This window comes from Megascapheus bottae, unplaced genomic scaffold (assembly GCF_031878675.1).
Source record: "Megascapheus bottae isolate mThoBot1 unplaced genomic scaffold, mThoBot2.hap1 HAP1_SCAFFOLD_43, whole genome shotgun sequence".
Taxonomy (NCBI): domain Eukaryota; kingdom Metazoa; phylum Chordata; class Mammalia; order Rodentia; family Geomyidae; genus Megascapheus; species Megascapheus bottae.
Genome location: NW_028327392.1, coordinates 170,791 through 187,101, shown reverse-complemented (window position 1 = coordinate 187,101; position 16,311 = coordinate 170,791). Strand labels below are relative to the sequence as shown.

The 16,311-nt window shown below is 38.5% G+C and overlaps 1 protein-coding gene and 1 long non-coding RNA gene across 3 annotated transcripts in view; both read left to right on the top strand.

Moving 5' to 3' along the window:
* The window catches only part of LOC150039918 (uncharacterized), a 128,606-nt gene that overhangs the window by 30,101 nt on the left and 82,194 nt on the right, over positions 1 to 16,311 (top strand). The window lies entirely within an intron of this gene.
* On the top strand, positions 5,776 to 15,975 carry LOC150039926 (uncharacterized). Of its 2 annotated transcripts, XM_090327505.1 has the most exons (5): positions 5,776 to 6,183; positions 7,925 to 7,998; positions 10,382 to 10,517; positions 13,570 to 13,765; positions 15,686 to 15,975. In XM_090327505.1, the coding sequence occupies exons 1-5, from the start codon at positions 5,955 to 5,957 to the stop codon at positions 15,687 to 15,689; spliced, it is 639 nt and encodes a 212-aa protein (XP_090183631.1). In that variant the 5' UTR covers positions 5,776 to 5,954; the 3' UTR covers positions 15,690 to 15,975. The 2 variants fall into 2 exon arrangements, 1 of the variants encoding a protein (XP_090183631.1); XR_016534153.1 differs by lacking the exon at positions 10,382 to 10,517 and having other exon boundaries at positions 6,026 to 6,183; positions 15,681 to 15,821.

The following is a 16,311-nucleotide window of genomic DNA, read 5'->3' as shown; positions in this document are numbered from 1 at the left end:
GGCCTAGTGGTACAGTGTTTGCCTAGCATGCACTAAGACCTGGGTTCAATTCCTCGGTACCACATACATAGGAAAAATCCAGAAGTGGTGCTGTGGCTCAAATGATGGAGCTGTAGCCCTAGCCTTGAAGAAAACCCAAGGACAGTGCTCATGCCCTGAGCCCAAGCCCAGGATTTGAAAGGAAGAGAGAGAGAGAGAGAGAGAGAGAGAGAGAGAGAGAGAGAGAGAGAGAGAGAGAGAGAGAGAGGGAGAGAGAGAGAGAAAGAGAGAATATTTCAGTTTAGAATCTAAATATTGTACCGAAGTCCATGAGGAGGAGTAGGACTGTTCTCCGGACATTGCTGAGCCACTCCATGGGCTTCTTGCTCTACTTATTTCATCGTGAAGGGAGATTTGGGTAAAGCAGCTAGATGGTAGTATAGGTTGGCAGTAGACTAACAGAAATGGAAAAGAAGATTTTAGAATTTCAATGATTGTACTTTCTTCTCTATTTCCCTTCCCCTCTTTCTTTCTCTCCCCCTATTCCTCTCCCTCCTCCTGCTATTCTCCCTCATCCTTCCCTTATCCTTTTTTTTTATTATGGCATCAATTTAGGGCCTGGGCCTTTTGTTTGGCTTTTTTCGCTCCTTATTGGTTTTTCACCCCTGGAGAAACTCCCTCAATTCTGCCTTTGTTGCTGTTATTGTTTTTAATTGGAGATGACAGTCTCGTAGCCTTTTCTGCTGAAGGTGGCTTTCAACCACTATTCTCAGACCTCAGCCTCCGGAGTATTTAGGATTACAGTTGTGAGCCACTAGAACTCTGTAAATGATTGTGTTTTCACACCGAGAATTATGGTCCTAGTTTGTAAAATGTTACTGGTCATCATTAACCCCAAGAATGTATCTGATCTCATTTGTTTGAAAGAGAAAAATAAAATTACATTCTGCATTTTGAGGATAATTTGCTTTTAGCCTTTAGGTTCAAAACTACTAGCCACATGCTGGTAGGTCAGGCCTGTTGTCCTAGCTACTCAGGACACTGAGATTTGTGCATCAGTGGTTCAAAGCCACAAGGGCAAGACAGTCTGAGAGACTCTTATGTGCAAGTAACTATCTAAGAGCTGGAAGTGGAACAATGGCTAAAGTGATCATGTACTAGCCTTGTGTAAAAAGCTCATGGGTAATCCCCAGGGCCTGAGTTCAAGTCTCAGCACTGGCACACATGCACAAGTATTAGGACAAGATAAATATGTGTCAGGCAGTCACTACATGATTGGAATTAGCTAGGCAAATCTGTGAAAGCTTTTTAGTGCTTGATAAATATCTTACTAGGTCAACACATGGTTTTCCAATGCTAGATGTTTTGAGTCCATTTTCCACTCATGAAACAAATACCTGAGAATGAACTTCCAAATCAGGAAGTTTATTAGCAGGGCATTGTTGCCTCTCACCTGTAATTCTAGCTGCCCAGAAGGCTGAGAAGTGAGGATTGCAGTGCAAATTGAGCTTGGTTTGGAAAGGGTATGAAACTCTTATCTTCAGTTAACAAGAAGATGGAAAGAACCAAAAAGAACAGAAATCCTGGCCAAGTTTGAGAATTCAGTGCTGCAGCTGCAAGAGCTATTTCGTGGCAACCAGCTTCTTCCAGATGGTTTACCAGAGTTTGGCTGGATCTTGCTTAACTGGATCTTCCCTCAGAGCTCAGTTGGATGCCCCTACCAACCTGGGGCTGGGGGCCTACCTGTGGGCTGGAGTCTATCCAAGCCCCGCCCCGCGGCCCCACCCACCCGCGCTTAGACACGCCCCTCCTGCCCAGAGGACCATGGGAGCTGCTTGCTTGGAATCCCCTTGGAAAGCGCTGTGAGAGGCCAAGGGACCTACAACTCTTGGTAGACCTACTAAAGGAGCATTTGGAGTTTGCTTGTACATTGATTAGGCAGAGCATTACCTACAATGACATATACATACGCCTTATATGTCATACATATAATGTACATGTTATATAATTTTAAATACACAATATTAACATATTTATAAATATATAATGTACATATATTTTTATATAATTTTTGTATGTACTTTTTTTTCCCTATACCTGGCTCTTGTACTCAGGGTTGCAGCAATGTCACTGGGTTGGTTGCTCATGGCTATTGCTATACCATTTGAGCCACAAAATGCCACTTCTGGCCTTTTTGGTTAATTGGAGAGAAGCGTCTCATGAATTTTCCTGATCAGGTTGGCTTCAAATGGTCATCCTTAGATCTCAGTCTGCTGAGTATCTAGGGTTCCAGGTGTGAGCACTAACAACCGGCTTAAAATATTCTTAATACATAATTTCATCATTTTCCATATGTGATCAATTACATGCAAATGATAACTTTAACAAAGATGTTAAGATTTACACAGAGTATTGTTTTGACAGTTTCTAAGTTAAATTGATGAAGAGGTCACCATTTAAATTTATATGTCATGTTTTCTATCATAAAAGATTAAACTTTCTGAGTATAATCTAAAACTGTAAATGTTTTAAAATAGTCAAGACTCTTCTTTATTACAGTTTTAGACAGAGAATATTATATCTTTAAAAAGCTGTGTACTTAGGTACCTCATTCATGTAATCCTAGCTATTCAAGAGACTGGGACCTGGCTTCATGGCTTGAAGCCAGCTTAAGCAGGAAGTCCAGAGTTAGCCAGTAAAAATTCAGTAGTGGAGAAGAGTGGTTCAGCCTTAAGTGACAGTCTAGGGGTAGCCTCCAGGGCCTAAGCTCAAGTTTCCATGCCAGCACCTTCCCTGCCAAAAATCCACCATAAAACAATTTGTATGTTGTCAAGTTACTGTATGGATTTCAAACTCATGATCCTTCTGCCTCCAGAGTAGCTGAGATTAAAAGCATGTGACAGTATACCCAACTTCTCCTTCTTGTCTTTCTCCTTCCTTCCCTTCCTCCTTCTTTCCTTGCTTCCCTCCTTCCCTCTTCCTTTCCCCTCCCTCTTCCCTGTCTCTCTTGTTCATCATATGAATGAAACAATGCATAATGCTCTGTTTCATATAAAAGTTCTTTCATTCTGAGATACTTATTACATAAACCCTCTGCATTCTTTTTGTATTTTGGAGTATTATTTCATCACATTTTATTTATTCATTCTATTCATGGACACTGGGAATGTTTGTATTTTTGGCTGTGATGAATGCAACTGTTATGGATATTCCCTCTTTTTTTTCTGTTTTGTTTTGCTTTTGTTATGACTAGTGATGTTTGAATTCAGAGTCTTGTGCTTGCCAGACAAGGTTTGGGGTTGATTTTTTGTTTTTGTTGTTGTTGTTTGGTACATAGTGGGGCTTGAACTCTGGGCCTGGGCACTGTGTCTGAGCTCTTCAGCTCAAGCCTAGAGCTCCATCACTTAAGCCATAGGGCCGCTGCCAATTTTCTGGTAATTAATTGGGGCTAAGAATCTCATGGACTTTTCATACCCTGGCTGGCTTTGAACTGAGATCCTCAGATCACAGCCTTCCGAGTAGCTAGGATAACAGGTGAGAGCCACAGGCGCCCAGCTGATATTGATTTTTTTTAACCAGTAGAGCCATATCTCTGGCTAGTTTTGCTTTTGTTATTGTTTAAATATGCCTCCTTTATCCCAGGCCATTGTGGACTACTATCCCCCTATTTATGCTTCTCACAGAACTGGGATGACAGGCATGAGTCACTATGTCTAGCTTTTAATTATTGAGATGAGGGTTTGTGAACACTTCACTTTGTCTGGCCCTGGACAATGATACTCTCAATCTCAGCCTCCTGAGTAGCTGGAATTAAGAGGTTTGAGCTACTGAGCCTGGCCGACACATTCCATCAGTAGTCTTGTTTAGATATGTTTTCATTTTTCCCAAGGAAATACTCTAGAATCTAATCTCTGGCTCATAAAACATACATGTTGATTTATTGAAATTGATAGATTTTTCCCCAAATCATATTATTAGACACTCCTTCCCAAAATGTATGAATATTCCACTTGCACTGGCTGATTTTTTGTGTTTTTGGCTTTTTAAGTTTTATCTCTCATGCTAGAAGTATAGTGGTTTTTGCCTTGCATTTTAACTGATGCTGTGTTAATACTGATCTTCATAGAAGTCAAGATAATCAAATGAAGGGTATATATGTATGGTATGAGTATGAATAGGAAGTGAAGCTAATGTGTTAGTAGTTTGGGGAATTTGACAAAATCTGAAGCCAAAAATATGAAACACTTGGCTGGGAATAGGAAAATTATCTGTCCAAAAGTTGTAAACTATATGGTATTTGAAGTCAAGATTACTTAAGTGTAGCTTACTAGTGTATACAGTATGTATGAAGCCTTTGGCTTCAATTGCAAGCATCAAATAAAAGAGAAAAGGAGGAAGAAAAAATAATAACATTTTATGCCAATAACATGTTTACGTTGCCATTTGTTCACAGGTGCAGATGGTGCAAACTGTGCCCGTGGCACCAGGGACTGGTGATGACAATAGCTGTTCTATTAAAGGAAACAACCCGAACTATGACATTGAGGTAAAAAATTCAGTCCAGTTTTTGTTGTTGTTGTTGTTGTTGTTGTGAGTCACCAGGCTTGTACTAGGCCTGGGCACTGTCCCTGAACTCTTTGGCTCAAGGCTACCACCCTACCCTTGAGCCAAGCCCCACTTCTGGTTCTCTAGAGGTTAGAGGTTAGAGATAAGAGTCTCAGGTCCTTTTGTGCCTGGGCTGGCTTTGAACTGTGATTCTCAGATCTCAGCCTCCTAATTAGCTAGGATTATAGGTGTGAGCCACTGTGCCCAGCAAGTCCAGTTTTGTTTTTTTTTAATATTGATCTTTTACTCAGTGGCAAGGCATATGCATATGCACATATTCCTTTTTTGTGGGTCATGGGTTCCTCAGTTCTTCAGCTCTGTCACTTTGAGCCACAGAACCACTCCTAGTTTTCTGGTAGTTAATTGGAGATAAGAATCTCATGGACTTTTTTGCTGGGCTGGCTTTGAACCACAATCCTAGCTCTCAGCCAGTACCCAGCAACATAAAGATTTTGAGCCAGGCACCAGAAACTCATGCCTGTGATCCTAGCTACTCCAGAGGCTGAGATCTGAGGATCACAGTTTGAAGCCAGTAGTGGCAGCAAAGGGTCAGAAGTGGAGCTAATAGTCAAGTGGTAGGATGTTAGCCTAGACTGGAAAAAGGGAATGCATAACATTTAGACTCTACATTCAAGCCCCAGTACTGTGAAAAAAAAGCCAGTCTTGTATTTCAAGTTATCTGCTTTTTGGACTTTAGTTAACTAAGCTGATTTAAACATCTAGAAAAGTTCTATTAGTGAAGAAACTAATTCTCGGCAATAATACTAATTGCATCCAAAGGAAAAATCATGAGAAAATATATGTTTATTTATTATGAATTAGATACTTTCATTCTTTGCCTATAGTCATTGGAATGTCTTAAGTTAAAAGACTGAGATTAGCCAAAGACACCTAAGGCTAGTGTTGTAGACTCTGGGTTAGAAATGCCAAGTACTTATTTTTCCTTTTAATTATTATACAAGCATTTTATTAAAATCTTAGAAGAGATTAATAGAAATGAATATAAAGGAAAAAAATCTAAAGTCATACAAATTGTCACCATCCAAACAATTAGGCACTAACTCATATCCTTCTTTAACCATATGGTTTCCTGATGCCTTTGAATTTTAATATGTTCAGCTGATTCCTTCCTATATACAAATACATATGATTTATACTCATTATCTATCTATCTATCATCTATCTATTATCTGGACTCTTTCTTTGCTTTTTTTCTCAATGACTCACTTTTTTATCAATGAAATAAGCATCCTAAGTATGATTCTGTACACAGGAAAATATGTCTGGACATGTTTGGATTACTGGTCAGTGCCCTCCACATCCTAAAAAGATATACTGGATATAGAGGGCATATATGAGCCCCTGTATTCATGTGCTTTTGTTTCACATATATACTTCTCACATTTTCCCGTTCCACTCTTTCTAAAAGAGGAAGTTCAAGCATCTCATCAGAATGTGATTCCCACATCTTCCCACAGCTTATTGTTCATCCCATTATTCTGCAGACTCCTTGCTTTGTTCTTTTAAAGAAGGGTGCTGCTCAATCCTCTGAGGCTGCAGATCTAACAACACGAAGTCCAGTAAAGGCACGAGTACTAAGTAAGAAGTCCAATTTAATTCTAAAATTTATTTGACAAATTTTCTTTGTAACATATTGGCTGCCATGTTTCATAATCAATAAAAATGATAGCTAACAAAGGTAAATTTAAAAGGTGGATCCAAGGAACAATTACAATGGCATACTTCATTTTTTTTTTTGCCCGTACTGGGACTTGAGCTCAGGGCCTGAGCGCTGTCATTGGGCTTTGTCAAGGCTAGAGCTCTACTATTTGAGCCACAGCACCACTTCTGGATTTTCCTATGTATGTGGCAACAAGGAATCAAACCTGGGTCTTCGTGCATGCTAGGCAAGCAATCTACCACTAGGTCAAACTCCTGGTCCCCCTTTTTCCTTATAGGCCAAAAGTCACTTTGTAAATTGACCAATTTTTTATCATCAAGTTCTTTGAATAGGTTCATTAGAGTATGCCACAGAATTGGATTCCATAATGAGTTTCAATTTAATGTGTTCTGATACAATAGGAATGTCATGGGATCACTTACAGGGGAGAAGAAGTGATAAGCTCACTTAGACAAGAGACTAGATTTAGGAAAATAAGGTATGGATATAGAAATGGCAATGAGCAGATGAAGAACTTTGTTGGAAAAGGAAAGACACAGTGGACAATTATGAGAAAATATCAATTCACTTTCTAGAACAGCATCTTTTTTAAGAAATATAATAAATCACTCTCTCAGAAATTATGCTTAAAGTTGCGAGAGCTATTATTAATGGAGAGTCTGATCTGAAACACAATCCTAAAGGTGCATGGTCACAAGGCCGTTCTTCCCTGGTCTTGTCAGAGAAAATGACACAGTAGGAACCACCTTGCCACTAGGGAAGTGAAAACCATCTAAGGAAATATTGTTCATTCTGAAAGTTTTAGATGCAGTGCAAATTTGATAAAGAAGTAAACTTCACTTCAAAGAATGCCCGATCTGGGCAAGTAGGGAAAAAAGGCATCTTTAATGAATGTTACAAATAGTAGATTAAGTCACAAAAGAGGAAAACTGATTGCCAAATAAGAGAAGAAATAGTTCTTGAAAACACTTGCTGTTGAGGTGAAAACAATTGGAATGAGCTGCTGATAGGTTACTTAAATGAGGCAGATAAGAATAGGGTGATTGTGGTTCTTAATGTACAGTTATTTCTTTTTTCTTTTTCCCCTTCTGGTTAATCTCATGTAGTTACTGTATCTGGCTTTGTTACCTGGTATTTTATATATACATTTATTTGTATATTTGCAACTAGAGAAGAGGGGAACAAGATGATTGGGAGGGGTGGGTGGTGAGAAATGGGACAAACATGAGAAGGGTTATCAATGTGCTAGAAGTAATGTACCCACTACCTGACAAGTGTAACTATAACCCCCTATACATTACCCTGACAATAAAATAAAAATAAAAATAAAAGAATATGCACTTTGAATTTGCTCTTTTTTATTATTTTTTTTTACATTTTGTTTTTAGCCTCTTGTGTTGGTTCACTTGTATCAAATAAATTAATCACAGAAATGTTTCCATGTCTTCCTCTCAGATGATATTCAGTATATATTCAATTGATGAAAATCTGGGTCATTAAAGTAATTCCTGAAGGGAGAAATAAAAGTATTTTGCTCAGGGTTACTTTGAACACTTGAGGATAAACTTTTGTTATGTCTAATTTAAGAATAGACTTCTTTCTTTTACTATCATTTATCTGACTTCAGTAGATGACTGGTGAAAAATATGGTTTTCTCAGCAGGCCATGACTCTCAGTCTATTGCAGCAGAAGAGCAAGAGAGTTGTGAGGGCAGGGAACATAAACAGCCTTTGGTATGTTCATCATTTACATTCTATCTTCTCCTGCAAGTGTATTTTATTTATTCAATAATATAACCAAAGGAATTTATTTACCTCACAGACTACTCTAAACAATCAATAGTTCAAAATAACAAGTGCTCTAGAGTTATTTTACTAAGTATGAATATTGAGACATTATTGCAACTGAAGGAGATGACTAACAAGGAAGGGTTTATAATATTACAACACAAACAATTTTTTTTTGCCAGTCCTGGGCTTGAGCTCAGGGCTTGAGCACTGTCCTTGGACTTTCTCAAGGCTAACGCTCTAACACTTTAGCCTCAGCATCACTTCTGGCCTTTTTTCTATGTATGTGGTACCGAGGAATCGAACCCGGGTCTTTGTGCATGCTAGGCAAGCACTCTACCACTAGGACAAACTCCCGGCCCAGAATTTTTTATTTTAATGAATGGAATCAGAAAATATAACTAAAAATTTATAGATGGATTTAATGATAACTTAGCATATGTTGATATTGGGTAATCTGCCGTGGTTATACACATATGAATGACGTAGAGATTACCAAGTTGAAGGAAACCATTAGCCAATGCATCCTACAGGAATGTAGGGCTTGGTTTTTTTATAGCACATTAAAAATTGTTATGTGTTAGACACTGAATCCATTTCCCTTTCTGAATAATTACCTTTGGAGAGATAGTCAGGAAACAAACAGGATGAATATTTACATGAGAGAAAAGGAATCTGTCAGCAAAGAATTTTCATCTCTAGAATCCCTTCCAGTGAAGATGTTAAAAAGGATTTCATTTTTCTTGCTTGCAGAAATGGAAGCCATTAGGAAGAAAATTCTATATTCGGATAATGAGTTCCCTAATATGACATTGTATCAGACAAATGAATGTCTAGGATACATTATCCAGGGAGACAGATCAGAGAATGCCTAGGTTCACCATTTTATCCTTACAGTCATAGATTGAGCAGTTGATAGTAAGATACTCATTATCCTGGCATCTACATTGTTACAATGAATAAGAAAGGAATGATGGCAGAAAGACAAGACACATTTTTCACATTTAAGAAATAGCTTCTTACCAGATACAGCGGCTGGGAATTGGAAGGTCCAGGTTCAAAGCCAACCCCCACAACAGTCTGGGAGACTCCTGGTCAACAATAAGTAGCCAAAAAGGAGGCAGGCAGTGTACCTCGTGGGGTAGAGTCCCCAAGTGGTCTAGAAAGCTGAACAAGAGTAAGAGGGGCCCTCAGTGTAAAGGTTGGAACCAGCTGAATCTGAAAACCAAAGAAACAAAAACTGTCCTATTGCTTTCATTCTTAAAACTTATTATAATTTTTCCTCATAGGGAAGAGTTGTATATTGTGATAAAACTTTCAGTATTTAAATCTAATGTAAAGAACAAAATTTCCATGGAGCTCTCTGTGATTTACTGCTTTCTTCTCACTGAAAGCTTTTCCTTAATATATAGGTTCTGTACTTCTGTCTTTGTGTATCTAGGACAATACTCTTCTTTTTTCTTTTGATGTTAATCCTGAGTTGTGATCTCAGGGCCCCTGCCCTGAGGGTATTTTTTTTTTTGCTCCAGACTAGCAGTCTCCCACTTGAGCCAGGCTCTATTTCTGGATTTTTAGTGGTTCATTGGAGAAAGAGTCTCACAGACTTTGCTGCCTAAGCTATTTCAAACTGTGATTCTTTGACCTCAGCCTCCTGAGTAGTTAGGATTACAGTTGTGAGCCATTAGAGCCCAGCCGACATTACCTTTTCTTTTGCTTAATTCAGTATTAGGATCTCTCTTTATTATACAAATATCATCTTTTGAGATGTAAGCTATTCTCCTGGAAAGTGTTTTTATATTTAATTCTATCCCAGTGAAAATAGTAGTACTTTTAAAATTATGTATTTGATACCCTATCCTCCAAAGCTCATGGATATGCACGGTTGCTGTCTATGTTCTTGAGTTAGTTGCTTGCTGAAATACTCCCACCAGCCATAGTTCTGTCCATCTGCTGGGTTTTTCTATAGTCACACGCTTGAATGACATGATCAATGACCTGACGACAACCACAGCAGCAACAACAGTTGTTTCACATGCAAATCAGAAAGAAATAGCCACTGCAAATAACAGGGTCCTTTACCCTTAATATTGAAAACGTAATTAAATAATAGCTAGTATTCATACTTAAAATAGTATATTTTTATCTTTATCTTATATATTTGATTCTTGATTTTTCCTCTAACCTTACATGAAATGAGTTCATTTCAGAAGGATCTTTAGTGCAAATATAAAAAGATGAATAATTACCATATTTGCATATTCGATATATGGCATTAGAATTATTTTCAGAAACACATACACATTTTGAAATACTGTTACTTACTTTATAGACCACAGACCAAATCAATGGAACAGGTGGCACTAATGTCTTCTCTAAGTCGTCTGAATCAGTCCCAGAAGAGTCTACATTGCCTCATTATGAGCATTTCTCTATGCAAAGTAAACAACACAGACTGGAAGGTGAAGGTAAGGCCACTGAATACCTGTAAGATCCTTTTTTAACCAGTCCTGGGACTTGAACCCCAGCTTGGGTACTGTCTCTGAGCTTCTTTTGCTCAAGGCTAGGGCTCTACTACTTGAGCCCCAGCCCCATTACTCTTTTTCTGAGATGAGACCATTATGGAACTTTCTGCCTTGACTGGCCTTTAACCAAAATCCTCAGAACTCAGATAGCTTAGAATACAGTTGTTGTGAGTCATCGGCACCTGGCTTCTAAGGTCTTTTAGATTACTTACACTAGCACTGCTTATCACTGTTATACAATACCAATGTGTTATTATTGCATTAGTGTCACAAATATGCCTCAGGTTAAAGTAGAATGAGGGCTACACACTTTGCCATGGAGAGATGATTCCCACTGCATCGCTCTCAGTGGAAAATCCCTCCTGTCTTTTCACTGTGCTTCTCCTCTATGCTCTCCCATTCTCACGGAGGGTCACACCTACAATACTACAGGAACTTTAGGTACCTTTCACTTTCACCCCAACTCAGGAGACCCTAGTCAGCTCTGTAAATGCTAATCCCATATTTAGTGCCTACCAGATCTTTTCAAGCCTTGGTTCAAAAGCCAGCTACTGTTTCTCATTGCTACAGATTTCTCTAGATTTCTCATGTACCCTCCCATATCCATACAGGGGTATTCTTGCAGTAGAGCATTTAGTTTTCTTTTGATTTTTTAGGTGTTACTAAAGCCTGATGAACTACACATGATATGAAATTTACAGTTTATTTTTTCACTAATGTATTCCATATATGTTTATTCATGGCCACTAAAGGAGCAAATAAACATCACTCACAAAATCTCTTCATGCTCCTTTATGTGACTTTATTGGGAGCTTTCCAAAAGCCAGGCAGGGTGACATGTATTTGTTTTGTTTTGTTTTTTGGCCAGTCCTGGGCTTGAGCTCAGGGCCTGAGCACTGTCCTTGGACTTTCTCAAGGCTAGAGCTCTACCACTTGAGCCTCAGCACCACTTCCAGCTTTTTTCTATGTATGTGGTACCGAGGAATTGAACCTGGGCCTTCATGCATGCAAGGCAAGCACTCTACCACTAGGCCAAACTCCTGGCCCCAGCAACATGTATTTGTAATCCCAGTGCATCTCTGGCTAAGACTGGATTTAAAGTTTCAGACCAGCTGGAACTACTTAGTGAGGCCCTGTGTCAAAACAAGTGGGGAGGAGGTGAGTGGCAGAAAGGAAAAATAAAAGTAAGGAAATTTCCAAAAGTTATGTAAATTCTCATTGCCATTAGCTATTAACAACAACATTACTGGTTTCCTTTTCTCTGTTTTTACAAGTACACTGTAATGTGACATTGGTTGTGAGTTTTAGCATTTTAGCTGGTCTCTGCCCTGCTGCATATCCAAGTCCTTTCATTGCATCACAGATGCATGCTGATGGTTGCTATCCTGCTAGGGCCAATTCTATTTGTGTATCATCTCTGGTGAATTGTCTTTCCACAGCTCATCCTGAAGAGTTCAGATCACCGTTACTCTAACAGCTTTCATTTTCGAGAGGATACATTTTTGGCTTTATTTTTTAAGCTCTTAATATGATCACTGTGTGTGTGTGTGTGTGTGTGTGTGTGTGTGTGTCTGTGTGTGTGTGTGTGTGTACACGTGTGTACGCACATGTGCAGAAAGTCTGGAAGTCTGAGGCTCAAATGCTTGGCATTTTGCTTTTGGTTGGTTCTGTACCACTCGAGTCTAGGCTCAACCCTCTGGGGGTTTGCTAACTAACTGAAGATAAGGGCCTCCTGTATTTATTTACTTGCCCACCCTGATCCTGTGAGCCTCCTGAGTATCTAGGATTATAGGGTTGAGCTTCAGCATCCAGATCTATCAGCATATGATTTCTTTCTTTTATTAAGTTCTCCCAAGTGCAGAATAAAATGTATCAGTTGGGACTACTGAGAAAACTACAGAGTAATCACGGTGGTTAAAACATGATTAGTTATGTTCATCAACCTTCTGTATGATTTCTGTAATGTACAACTTGATTTCTTGAGCCCTATTTTTGGAAGCAAGTCACTTTCAGATAAAGTTGGTTCTTTCTGTCTTGGTTTCATAAATTGTTAAGATATTTCAGGACAAGATTTATTGAGGGTTAATTCTGCCCTGTTGAAGCAAGGCCTTTCTGATGTCCTCTGTTCTATAAAGACAGCAGTTCCTGGCAGTGTGTGAACAATAGGTAGTTTCCTGTCATCTCTTCATGTGTTTTATTCCTCAATGCCAGGCCCCTTTCTGAACACACGTGATCCACTGCTCTGCTACATATGCAAGGGGGTTCTGTGTAGCTCTCCTGAATTCCCCTTGTTCCTCTCTGAACTCTCCAGTGCGCTGTCACGTGACACTCATCCTCCTCGCTTCCATCAGCCTGATTTCCTCACCACTGCATCTTGGGAACCTGGAGTATGCACCACCTAGCTCTCTTCTTTCTGTGCCTTGGTCTGTACCCCTCTCACAGAAGGGCCTGGGCACTGGGAATATTTTCTTCACTGTCTCTCAAGGACACCCCTCTGCAAAAGTTTAGCAGTGCATCCACTGACTCCATTCTCTCAAATATGTTGTCTTCAAAGTGCTTTAGTGTGGTTTGCTTGAATATTTTTGGATTGGCTTCAGGCAGAAGCATAGCTCAACACAGTTTACTCCATCTTAGGTAGAAACAGACTGCCATGAAGCATCAATAACTATTGTAGATTGGATAAATATCAGCTCATAGTCTCTCTTCCTGTCTCCTTTTTAGTGTTTAATTATCAGGGTAGCTATTTTCTTCTGGAAAGTACTCCTGTGCCTAATAAATTCCTAGAACAAGGAGAAAATGCATCTAGTTAATCGACAGTGGTCATTTTTCTGCCTTTCCACTGCCCTAGGCTCTAAGCTAACCCAGAACAGGGATGTAACCTGCAGAGCTTTGTACAGTGGTTTCATATGGGGTAGAGTGTCCAGAGTGAGAATGAGAGATTATGGGTACATCTGGTCCTTTATGTGCCCAAAGAATTTTTTCTGTTTTCTTTCAGGTCAGCTATTTCAGACCCAGGATGCAATTCACTCATATAAAATATCTTCACAACTTAAAAAAAGACAGCGTAAAATACATATAAGAATATGTTTGGAAAATATATTGAAATGCCAGGAAAAGAAACGAGCAGAAAGCAAAGTATTATCACAGTTACAGTGTGAAGAAGAACAGGAAAGAGAATTTTGTCATTGGAGGTATGTATCTAGTTGTGTGGAAACATTTGAGCTCCATTTAAATACATACAGAAAAGAACTTTTGCTGTGACTGACTTCCCTCTCACTTTCTTCAGGGTTTTGTTTTGTGGTGCTTGATATTTTTTGATGAGTTATTTACCATTGATACATGAAGTAATTAAAGGAATATTTTTATTGCCAGTCCTGGGGCTTGAATTCAGAGCCTGGACACTGTCCTTGGGCTTTTTCCTAAAGGCTACCCTCTACCTCTCAAGCGACAGTACCACTTCTGGCTTTTCTATGTATATGGCACCGAGGAATCAAACCCAGGTGTTCATGCATGCTAGGCAAGCACTCTACCACTAGGCCAAACTCCCTGCTCCAGGAATATTTCCTGAACCTCAATTTTAATGATGTAAACAAGGTAGAACAGACATCTCAGTATATTGCAAAAACTTTTTTTTCCAGTCCTGTAGCTTGAATTCGGCCTGGACATTGTCACTGAACTTTCTCAGGGCTAGCACTCAGCACCACTTCCAACATTTTTTCTGTGCATTTGGAACTGTGAAATCAAACCCAAGATTTCTTCCATGCTAGGCCACTTCCATACTCTACTTCTAGGCCACACTCTCAGCCTGCAAACTTTTTGAACCCTAATTTTTTTCATTAAAACTGATGCTGATGAAGAATATTCTTCATATAAGTAATTTTATATATTTCTAATTATTTACTTTCAATAAATGTTATGTGTAACAAATATGTCTACCTGTTTAAAATATGAGTAGATAAAGACTTTGATCAATATTTCAAAAATACTCATAGAATGTTTCTATTTTTCACAGTTCCTTACAATATACAATTGTCATTTCTACTCAGTAAAATGTTTTTAAAAATTATATATTTATTTTTCTACAGCTGGTTCTGGGGGTTAAATCCAGTGCTTCAACTGTGTTAGATTCTTCTGTTTCTCTGAGGCTGACATGAGCAGTCACTTATTCTCACTCAACAACAATGAAAGAAAAAGTTGATTAGAAAGTGGTTCTTTGGGGTGGGCGGGAGTGTGACTTAGTGGTAGAGTACTTGTCTAGCATGCAGGAAGCCCTAGGTTTGATTCCTCGGTGCCATATATATAGAAAAACCAGAAGTGGTGCTGTTGCTTGAGAGGTAGAGGACTAGCCTTGAGGAAAAAGCCCAAGGACAGTGCCCAGACCCTGATTTCAAGCCCCAGGAGTGGCAAAAAAGAGTTCTTTAATTATTTTATCTACTATCCCTATTATATATGCATATATAAAAATTAATCTATGCTAAAATGTTACTGTTTTATTTTAGTAACTATTGTATTATTTAAGTTTATCATTTAAGTTGTTCCTACTATTCATACTGATATTAATCAGAGACACTGTTACATAAAGGTAACTTGGAAGTGTGGTTGCAGATATTAGAAAACTTAGCTTGGCTTGGGGTTCTGGTACTGGGTAGATACATGTTGTGTGAAAATATCTTAAGGGGCTATCTTACACTGCAAGTCATTCTTTGAATCATTGGAAAGATTGTATAAAGATAAAACTTTTTTGTAGAAAATGTATGCACATTTGTGCACATTAACCTTAAAACTTATTAGCTACATTGTGTTACCTAGTTTAGTTGAGAGAACAGTAGGATTATATAAAAATGACTTTCATCTCTTATGAATAACATTAGAGTTTCATTTTCATATTTTATGCTAGTAAAAGTAGCTTCCTAAGTAACAGAATTATCTTTAATTGTTCCTTTTCTACTGTGGTAGCTTTTGGAAGAGATTTAAGTGACATACTACAGAAGGCTAGAAAGGAAGGGATCATAAAAGTTTTATTATGGTAACATGTGAAGAGATATCGGCCAATGAGCTTTACATTTTCTAACAAAAGAAATTTTACAACTGTATTCATGTCTTAAGACTAGATGACAAGAAGACAAATGCACATTGCTCATCTGAACAAAACAAGGAAAGACAAGATAATATAGAAGGCAATCAGCAACCTTGTGCATGTGATATGGAATTAGAGACTTTACGAAATGCCTTGATTCAGGTAAATAAATCTGCTACAGACATCCAATTGCTATGTTTATTTCATTTATTTCATTGCCAATATTATTTTTTGTATCCCTTTGATTTAGTATATTCAGCAGGCACCTGCACAAGGAACTGCATAATTAGGCAATTTCATCACTGCAAAACCATCAGAAGGATGCACTTCCACACACTTAACACACCTGCTTCATCAGTAGACTTGCTATCCTGTGGGTCCACCTTTGTATGCCTGGCCTGTGTTTGACCAAAGGTCTGTATGTGATTTGTTATTGTTTCACTTAGGCAGGACACAGTGTGTCTCCTTCTAGAAATAATGATATTTAAAACAAATAATTGGGACTAATTCTTAACATCTAACATATATTTAGTATATATTATCCCTTCCTTCTTTCCTTCTTTCTTTTTTCTTTCTTTCCTTTTTCATCCTCTGCTCCCCTCTCTTTACTTTCCCTCCTTTCTTCTTCTTCCCTTCCTTTTCCCTTCTTCCTTTTATTTT